The sequence below is a fragment of the Phocoena sinus genome, chromosome 6 (genome assembly GCF_008692025.1).
Source record: "Phocoena sinus isolate mPhoSin1 chromosome 6, mPhoSin1.pri, whole genome shotgun sequence".
Classification (NCBI taxonomy): domain Eukaryota; kingdom Metazoa; phylum Chordata; class Mammalia; order Artiodactyla; family Phocoenidae; genus Phocoena; species Phocoena sinus.
In genome coordinates, this window is record NC_045768.1 from 81869884 (window position 1) to 81879394 (window position 9511).

At 55.8% G+C, this 9511-nt stretch overlaps 2 protein-coding genes across 2 annotated transcripts in view; one reads left to right on the top strand and one right to left on the bottom strand.

Moving 5' to 3' along the window:
- The window catches only part of DNAI1 (dynein axonemal intermediate chain 1), a 60841-nt gene extending 54536 nt beyond the window's left edge, over positions 1-6305 (top strand). The window contains exons 17-20 of the mRNA XM_032635024.1: positions 2-150; positions 256-355; positions 2805-2990; positions 5974-6305. Of these exons, the coding sequence (XP_032490915.1) occupies positions 2-150; positions 256-355; positions 2805-2990; positions 5974-6072 (534 nt within the window). The 3' untranslated portion in view covers positions 6073-6305. The remainder of the gene's footprint in view (position 1; positions 151-255; positions 356-2804; positions 2991-5973) is intronic.
- Positions 6306-8409, bottom strand: ENHO (energy homeostasis associated). The gene is made up of 2 exons (XM_032635025.1): positions 8185-8409; positions 6306-7167 (listed from the first exon to the last, which is right to left on the bottom strand). Exon 2 carries the CDS (start codon positions 7004-7006, stop codon positions 6776-6778), a length of 231 nt encoding a protein of 76 aa, XP_032490916.1. The 5' UTR covers positions 7007-7167; positions 8185-8409; the 3' UTR covers positions 6306-6775.
- Between the last annotated feature and the right edge of the window lie 1102 nt (positions 8410-9511).

The window sequence follows — 9511 nt, forward strand, 5'->3', positions numbered from 1 at the left end:
GTGCTCCAAATCCTACTCCAGCCAGTTCCTCAGCACCTATGACGCCCACAGCATGGCAGTGGATGCTGTGTCCTGGAACCCCTACCACACCAAGGTCTTCATGTCCTGCAGCTCCGACTGGACCGTGAAGATCTGGGACCACACCATCAAGTGAGGGGCCTGCCCTCCCCCAGGCGCCACCCTGGGCTTGGGCCGGCGGGGCTCTGGCACCGTAAGCCCTCTGTGCCCTGAGCTTTCCACCCCTCCCCACTGCAGGACCCCGATGTTCATCTATGACCTAAATTCAGCCGTGGGCGACGTGGCCTGGGCCCCATACTCTTCCACTGTGTTTGCAGCAGTCACCACCAATGGGAAGGTGAGTGCCCCCTTCCTGACCCAGCTGACTCCCTACTGAAGGTAGGATGAGCTGTCTCAAGGTCTCCCTCCTGGAGAGCCCACGCCATGCCCAGGTCAGGTGGGGGAAGGCAGAACATAAGGACTGTGTATCCTCAAGGGCCAGGCCACCCAGGGCCCTGTCAAAAGAGGGATCATTCATCCCATGAGGCCTGGAGGAGAGAGTGGGGCTGTTCACCTTGAAGGAGAGAGCACTCTGGGGTTTAAGGTGCCATGAGGAGCAGTTATCCTCTCTGAGGGCCCTGGGGAGGGAGCTACAGGGTGGCAGGTGCCAACCTGATGTAAGGAAAAACTTCTGAGCCAGAGTTGATCTGTGACGGAAATAGTGTCTAAAAGGCAACAAGGTCCCCATCCCTGGGAGTGTGCAAGCTGAGTCTGAGAAGGGGAGATGGAAGGGGATCTATACCACAATGAGAGTTGGTGAAAGTTCAGAAACAGTTTGTGAGGAAATTCTTCTGCAGTACATTTTCCTTTTGGACTTTGATATAAACTGAGAAGCACCTACCAGAAAAGAATATAGTGATTAAGGCATCACCCTCGAGTCAGTCATCTATTTGCTGAACAAATGCGTAACCAAGGGTCAACTGTGGTTCCCAGCTCCAGGCCAGGGCCTGGTGATTCAGGTTCCTGCTGTCACAGAACTTACGTTCCAGTAAAGGGAAAGAGACAAAAGGAACAACAACAAAACCCCCAATAGAGTCAAGTGCTAGGCAGAGATTAAAAGAGGATGACGTATGTACACCAATGTTTGTAGCAGCGTTATTCATAACAGCCAAAAGGTAGAAACAACCCAAATGTCTGTCAACTGATGAATGGGTAAACAATAGGTGCTATATCCACAAGGAGTATTATTCAGTAATAACAAGGAATGAAGTATTGATGCATGCTATATCATGAATGAACCTTGAAAAATGCTTAGGTTAAGAAGCCAGTCACAAAAGACCAAACATTGTATGATTCCATTTATATAGGTCTAGAATAGGCAAATCTATAGGGACAAAGTAGATGTGTGGTTACCTAGGGCTAGAGGAGCTGGGAGAAAATGGGGAATGACTTGGTAATAGGTATAAGGTTCTTTTGGGGGTGATGAAAATGTCCTAAAATTGGTTGTGGTGATGGTTACATAACTGTGAATATACTAAAAAAGAGGAATTGTATACTTTAAATGGGTAAATTTTATAGTATGTGAGTTATACCTTCACAATGCTGTTATATCTTTAAAACGAGAGAGAGTGATGTAAAAGAAAAGGACTCGGTGGTCTCTTAGATAGAGTGGTCAGGGAAATCTTCTTTAAAGAGGTGACATTAAAGCTGAGAGCTGCGTCACAAGAAAGAGCCAGCCAGGTGAAGATGCGGGGATGCATTCCAGACAGAGGAACAGCTAGTGCAAATGCCCTGAGGGGAGAATTAGCTGGAAGGGTTTAAGAAACAGGCAGGTAGGGTGTCTGGGGGCTAGTAGGCAAAGGGGTGAGAGCCTGAGATGAGAGCAGACAGTGCAGAATCTAGAGTAAGCACATCTGGATTTTATGTAGAGTGCCCAGGGAGACTATTGGAGGATTTTAGATTTTTTAAAGGTAAGTATGGCTGCTGCATGAAGGATGGATGATAGAAAGGCAAGAGCTGAAGCAGGAAGAACAGTTAGGATGCTGCCACAGTCATCTAGGCAAGAGTTGCTAATGGTTTGGACTTAGGATGTGGTAAAAATAAGATCAAACATTTATTGAGCACCGTTTTTTTTAAAAACAGTTTTATTTTATTTTATATTTATTTATTTGGTTGCACCCAGTCTTAGTTGTGGCAGGCGGGCTCCTTAGTTGCAGCTCGCCAGCTCCTTATTTGTGGCATGCAAACTCTTCGTTGTGGCATGCATGTGGGATCTAGTTCCCTGACCAGGGATCAAACCTGGGCCCCCTGCATCGGGAGTGTGGAGTCTTATCCCCTGCGCCACCAGGGAAGTCCCTGTTGAGCACCTTTATGACATGCACTGTCTGAACACCTGACATATATTAGTTGGTAGAAAACCTGGCTCTGCCACTTACTGGCAAGTTAGCCTTAAGAGCCTCTTTCTCTTCATTTATAAAATGGGGATAATAACAGAACCTACCTTATAGAGTGGCTGTGAGGATTATAATTCGATGATGCAACCATGTAACATGCTTGCCCAGAGTCTAGTACATAGTAAGTGCTCCATAAATGGCAGCTGCTCTTACTGTTAATTCTGCATAGACTTAAATTTTTTCCTAAACGTTTTATCCCCATTCCCTCAACCACAGGAAAAACAGAGACACAAATTGCCACTCACACTGCCTAGGCTTCTGTCGACTTTCCCCAGAAAGTTCAGGGGCAGTTACGCTGAGATGAGCAACAGGGGTCTCATTTCCCCGAGTGTGCTGACACCCACCTCTTCACAGACCCACGTGTTTGACTTGTCCATCAACAAGTACGAGGCCATATGCAACCAGCCTGTGGTGGCCCAAAAGAAGAACAAGCTCACCCATGTGCAGTTCAACCCCATCCACCCCATCATCATTGTGGGCGATGATCGTGGGCACGTCACCTGCCTCAAGCTCTCACCCAATTTGCGCAAGATGCCGAAGGTACGGTTTTGGGGAGTTTGGGCTGCCATGAGAGAAAGTCTCCAGGATGGCAGGGGGTTGAGAGAAAGGGGAGGAGCCAGGGGGTGGCCCTCAGGTTTCTGGCTTTGGGGGCCCAGGGTAAGGGTGGTGTCATTGCCCAAGTGAGGAGCACAGGAGAAGCAGGAGACAGATCAGTTCTGACATGCTGAATCTGAGTTACCTGTGGGGCCCCCAGGTGGAGACATCAGGTAAGCAGGTGACTATGAGGACCCGAAGCCTGGGGGAAGCACACGGGCATCATTGGCTTGTTTGGTGTCATGCAGGTAGGGGCTTGAGGCTTAGTTTCTGCTTCATTGGCTGGGCTCGCACAGGGCTTCTGAACTGGGAGCTCCGGGTCCACACGGGAAGTAGGAAATGAGCCATGAGGAGGGTAACTAGGTCAGCAGCTAGGCGGTCCTCCTTTTGAGCTCTGGTTCCTTTCTGGAATCTCTAATGATCCGGAGGCCCTGCCCAGAGCCCAAGGGCCCTGAATACAGGCCACCAAGCCCAGAGCCATGACCTCGAAGTCTAGCTCTCAGAGTCCCAATTCAGACTTAAGAACCCAGGCCTTAGAATCCAGCGCCCAAAGGTCCAACTTAAAAATCCAGCGTCCAAAAACCTAGAGCCCAGTCCTGTCCATTTGGGCGCTAGGAGAGAAAATGGAATTTGCTTCCTGCCAGGTTCTGGGCCAGCATCAGAGCTGGGCCGGAGTTGGGCCATGTTGCCCTGATGACTGTACCCCCTGGTTGCAGTTTGAGGCATTTACTTGCAGTTTGAGGCAAGGGCAGGGGCCTGTCTCTTTCAACTGCTGACACCTGCCCCCCGGTGCCCCTACCAAGGCAGGGGCCACTGCACTAACCCTCCCGTGCCAGCCTGGCCTATTCCCCACTAGGGCCAGGGAGGCAAGGGCTGGGAGTTTGGCCAGGCCTGTAATTGTAGCCAACTGGGGGAGGGGGTGGACTTGGCTATAAATACTCAGAAGGCTGCTGAGTGCCTGCAGCTGTGGCCCAGAGGCTGTGGTGGGCTGGGGGTGGGATGGGATGGGATGGGATGGGGGGTAGGGGGGGTGGGTATGGTCTAAAACTCTGCTAAGCCCAGCTAGCTGGCCTCAAGGAGGGGGGAAGAAGGCAGTATAATTTGTGGAACAGATAAAATCTGCTCTTAATTTAGTGAGGAGAGAAACCCAGGCTTGAGCTAGGAGAGCTGGACAGCCCTGTGGGAGGGATGGTGGTGACCCCTTGGGGCTGGGGTATGACCATCACACCTTGAAGGCAGTAGATCTGGGTGGGGGCCTGCCCTGCCCACTTTGACCCAGGGATGCAAGGATCTCCCACAGTCCCAGCTCCTCTCAGAGCAATGCTCAGCATCTATATCTCTGAGGACCTGAGGACACGGGTACCTGGGAATCAGAGGACCTGAGCAGGTGATAGCTGGGGGCTAGTTCTTGGGTGGATTGGCAGTTCCTGTGAAATCGCCACCTGACTCTATCAGCAGCCAAGTGATTCGGGCCAAAGGAAGTCCTCTGGGCATCCCTACCGCCCCTCTCTGCAGGCTGCAGTCTCCCTGATCTTCCCAAGAGGGCTTGGCCACAGAGGCCCGACTTCCCAGCCCAAGAAGCTTCCCAGGATTGGTGTCAGAGCCCAACTTGTCAAAGGTCAAGGCCTACTTTCCCCAACTGCAGTATAGATAGAAACAGTTTGGGCAGAACTTGCCCAAAGTCATATAGGGAGTTAATGACAAAGCTGGAACTAAAAGCCAGATCTCCTGACTCTCAGGAGATGAGGTGAGGGCAAGAGAACACGAGGTTAATTTGGGAGGGAGAGGGGGGGTGAGACAGAAAAAGACATCTTTGTCCTCTGCCTCAGGAATGCAGACGTGAGCCAGGGAGTGGCAAAGGCACTGGGCCGCATGGGGAAGGGGAGACAGATTTGGGAACAGGCGCAGAGGTCACACCAGGAGGAAATCTGAGTTCCACAGGGTGGCAGCAGCCAAGATGGGGCCAGGAAGGGGCCTGCTGGCCCTGCATTCTCCTCCCACCTCACAGCCCGGGCCAGATCCACGCTGGGCCCTCAGCAGGCAAGGCTGGGGCAGGTGCCAGTGAGCAGTGGGCACAGGTGGCTGAGAGGGCGGGGGCCCGGGCACAAAGGGGAGGCAGGAAATGGCAGCTGCCCCAGCCTAGCCCACACCCCACCGCCTGGACAGAAGGGAGGATGGCACTGGTGCTGGTCTGCCAGGGAGCTCTCAGGGCCTGAGTGACACATACCCCAGTGTCCCAGCTCTCTTTTTCTCAGGGCCCAGCTTACCAGCTAAAGGATTAGAGTACCCTGTAGGCAGGGGTGAGGGGTCATAAATTCAGGACCCGCCCTTCTGAGGGACAGTCCCAGCCAAGGACATCTGGAATCACACGGGATATCCCATCAGCCCTCCTGGGTCTCCTGACACCTGCCCCCACCCTGGGTATGTCTGACACAGCGGGCCTGGCCCCAAACGGTACCCCACTCCCAACCTGACCTGAAAGTGCTAGGTAACAGTACTAGGTGAGGGCGCCTGTGGCTTTGTCCACACTCTTTTCCCTCCACAAACACACACCTCTTTGCTCCGTGTTAGGACTCAGCCAGGGACCTTCCTGTGGGAAGGGTGCTCCCAACAGGTAGAGGCCCTGGGCTACAGCTCTTCCCGGCTTCCCCCACTCCTCCCAGCATAAGGATCCTATGTTGATGTGAGGTTCAGAAACACAGCTGGATGTCTCTTGCAGGCCTCAGCTGGGCCCCTGTCACCCAACCTGGGATGGGGAAGGATCCTCCGGGGGGGTTGGGGGCGGCAGGCAGGGGTCCGGAATCTAACTGGGCAGGAGAGAGGCATGGCACAGCTGCCTAAGCTGGGCACAGGAGGTGGTGCTGGGAAGTAGAGTGAGGTGACCCATCCCTCACCATTCCTCCCCCATGTGTACTTCCCTTCTCACCAGGAAAAGAAGGGCCAGGAAGTGCAGAAGGGTCCAGCTGTGGAGATCGCAAAACTGGACAAACTGCTGAACCTGGTGAGGGAAGTAAAACCCAAGACCTGAGGGCCTGGCCCCAGGGCCTGGCCCCAGTCTTGAACCCCGTACTTGTAGCACCTGACCCTGGTACCGCAGCCCAGGCTTAGCACCCAGTATGTGTGCGACCACACCCCTGATCAGGTCCCAGCACCTGCCCTTAGCACCCTGCTCCATCCCTGGTCCCAGCACCTCACCCCAGGACTTGGCCCTCAACCACCATTACCCCTTCCTTCTCTGTGCAAATAAACTTGTGTCTGGAAGCCCACCCACAACCTTTCATTTTGCTACAGCAAGGCCCCCAGGAAGAGGAGAAAATCTCAGGTAGAGCCATTGTTCCATTTATTATCCAGCAAACAGTAGGAGGACCAGAGAAGGGGCCCAGCCTGGACACCCTCCCATTATTGCCATGGATTGCTTCCCCAACCTCGAGGGCCTGGAGGCGCTTGGCCTAGGGGTTGGTGGACCCAGCCCCGACCACTGGGATGGAGCAAAGTCCAGATGGCCCTGGCCCTAGCACCAACTCATGAATCCCCCACCCCAGGCCTGTCTACCGAGGGCCAGCAGAGCCCCTCTTGGAACCAGGCCGACCAGACTCTGGGCTGCTGGGTCCATCTCCAGATAGGCTGGACTCTGAGTTCTGGACCCCAGGCTGGCTGGACCCTGGGATCCCGATTCCAGGTTCCAAGTGGGGTGGACTTAAGTCCCAGACTCCGGGCTAGGCCAAGGGCCTTCAGGGCTGCAGCAGGTAGCTGCCTTCATGGCTGAGCTTCTGGGGCGGGGGCGCCTTCTCAGGACAGGGGCCAGGGCTGGAGTTGGGACTGGATTCGGAGAGGGAGTCGATGTTGGCAGAACGGGAGTGGCAGGCCCAGCAGAGAATGACCCAGAGCAGCAGCAGCAAGAAGCCTACGAGGCCGTTGCAGATGATGGCGATGAGGGCCCCCTGGGAGATGGCTGCCCCCATGACGGGCAGCACCCTCAGACAAGCACAGACTGAGAAGCTGCCTCAATGGCAAGGCCCATGCCGAGGCGGGACTCCGGTATAGCTGGCCTTCCAAGGAGGCTGTCCTGTCCACACACTCAATGATTCCTGGACAGTGAAGACGTCCGCCTGCAGTTCTCAGCCTGTGGGGGGTACAGAGCAAAGGCAAAGGGTGGTGAGGAGGAAGGGGTGGGGTTAGGCCTAGGAGGAGAGGCGTAGGGAAGACAGCCCGCTCCCACACCTCTGGCCTCCCAGCAGGCCTCAGTACCCCACAGAGCCAACACCTGGCTCTGGGTACCTGGATGGGGGTGTGGCTACTGTGGGGAAGCTGCGTTAGGCAGCCTATAACTCATTCTCCTTTTGACCAGTGGGCATGGCCTGGCCCTGCCCACTGACCATCCAGCCCTCAGAAGAACTGTGTGAGTGGGTGGGATTGAGGAAGACCAAGGCCTTGAAGGATGGGCACTGTGACCAGCTTCGGTGTGGCCTGGGCACCTCCCCCGACTCAGGACTCCAGCCAGCCAGCCCAGGAGACCGGAGAGGCACCAGCTCACACGGAGGGAACTTTGTGGAGGCCTGGCAGGCATGTGTGGGTCTGTGTTATCTAAGACTGTGTACCTAGGTGCACCTCTCTGTGAGACTGTCTCTCCAGGTCAGGTGCATGTGTCTGTGTGTCTGGCCCTTACTCTGTCCCTTGGTTCCCTTGCCTGGATCTGTGCCTCTGCCTCTGTATACCCACCTCCGTGTGTACCTGTCTGTCTCTCTGTAGCTCTCTTTATATCTGTCTCTCTCTGTGTCCCCATCTCTGAGTCTATAAGGGTCTCTCTTGTGTCTCGTTTCTCTCCCAGTCTATTTCTTTGTGTATCTCTGTATCAGTCTCTGTGTGTCTCTTTCTCCCTGTCTCTGTGTGTATGGGTCTCTTGTGTCTCCGTCTCTCTTTCTTCCCCGCTGTGTGTCCGTCTGTCCCCGTGGACGTGTCTCTATCCCCTCTCCGTGCGGTCTGTCTCTGTAGTTCTGTGGGTCTCTTGTGTGTCTCTGTCTTTGTGTGTGTGTCTCTTTCTCCCCGGCTGTGTCTCTGTCTCCGTGTGTGTCTATGTCTCTTCATCTCCGTCTCTGGCTTTCAACGCCCCCCATGCCCGTGGTGGGAGGGCCCCTCTTACCTGAGTTGAGCCCGGTGCGCGCCCGCGGGAGGGTCCGGGGCAGCGGGATGCAGTGCGCCGACTGCTGCTCGGGAGCCTGCGGGCGGGTAGCAGCGGGAGGCGGGCAGGGGTGACTTCCCCTCCCCCCGACCCTCCCCCTGGGCAGCGCAGCCTCCGCCGGCCGCTCCCGCGGCGGCGCGACCGGGGCGGCCTCTGCCGCGGGCGGTCTGCGGCGAGCGGGGACCTCCTCCCCCTGGGGCGGCGCCTCCTCCGCGGCCGAGGCCGCTCGCCTGCTCGCACGGCGGCGCTCGGGCGGCGGCGGCCGTCTGGGCGCGGGGCTCGGCTGGGCTCGGCTGCGTTCGGCTACGTTCGGCTGGGCTCGACTGGTCTCCCGGCTGGGCTCGGCCAGGCTCGACCGGCAGCAAAAACAGGGAAAGAGCCCCGCCTTCTCGGAGGCCAGCGGCCGGCGGCCTGTCGGAGGAGGAGCCATCCCTCGCAGCTGCCGCCATTTAATTGGCTGGCCGTGCCAGGCTCCCTTGCCATTGGTTGTACGCCGGTGTGTAGACTGGCCCGCCCCTTGTGCAGGCGGGGCGGGGGCGGGAAGAGGGCTGAAGGGGCTACTCAGTGTGGATCCCTCCACTGGGGGGAAGGGGGCGGGGCCCACCTACTTGAGGGGATTTCTTGCACTTTCAACACCCGGAAGATCTGCACACCCAACATCTGAGAAAGGCCAGAGTCGCCGTACCCCTCTACCAGGAGACCACACTTCCATATCTGCGAGAGGTCTCTGTCCCCATCATCTGGAGGGAGGCACTGGGATACAACATCTGGGAGGAGACCGAACCTCCTGGTCTTGGAAGTCCCCTATACTCCCGCACGTCCACTCCCACCTGGGTGTGGACTCTGCATCCCCACTTCAGAGGGTCTGTAGTTGGTTCCACATTCCCTGGCCCCAGGAGGTGTGAGCAGCTCTGCCAACATAAGTTGTTTTGACACATTTATTGAGTTCCCACCCAGTACTGGTCAGGGGTTTGTACTTTACCCTGCTATGGGGGAGCCTAGGACAGAGAGGAATGGGGTATTCCGAGGGATGGCTCAGCCCTGGCTGGAATAGGACCAGGCATGACCCTCCATCCTAGAAGCTCCTGACTCCTCCATCCTAGAACCTCTCCTAAGAGAAAGGTCACCTTGGGCAGGAGCCCTCAGGTAGGGCGTCCTACCCTACTTCATATGCAAGTGATTCCTAAGTGTTCTGAATGGACCCTTCTCTCATTCCACTGGACATATTCTCCCATGGATAAGCGCAGCTCTAAAGCTATACCATGAAGTCTCTCAGTGCTCCCAAATC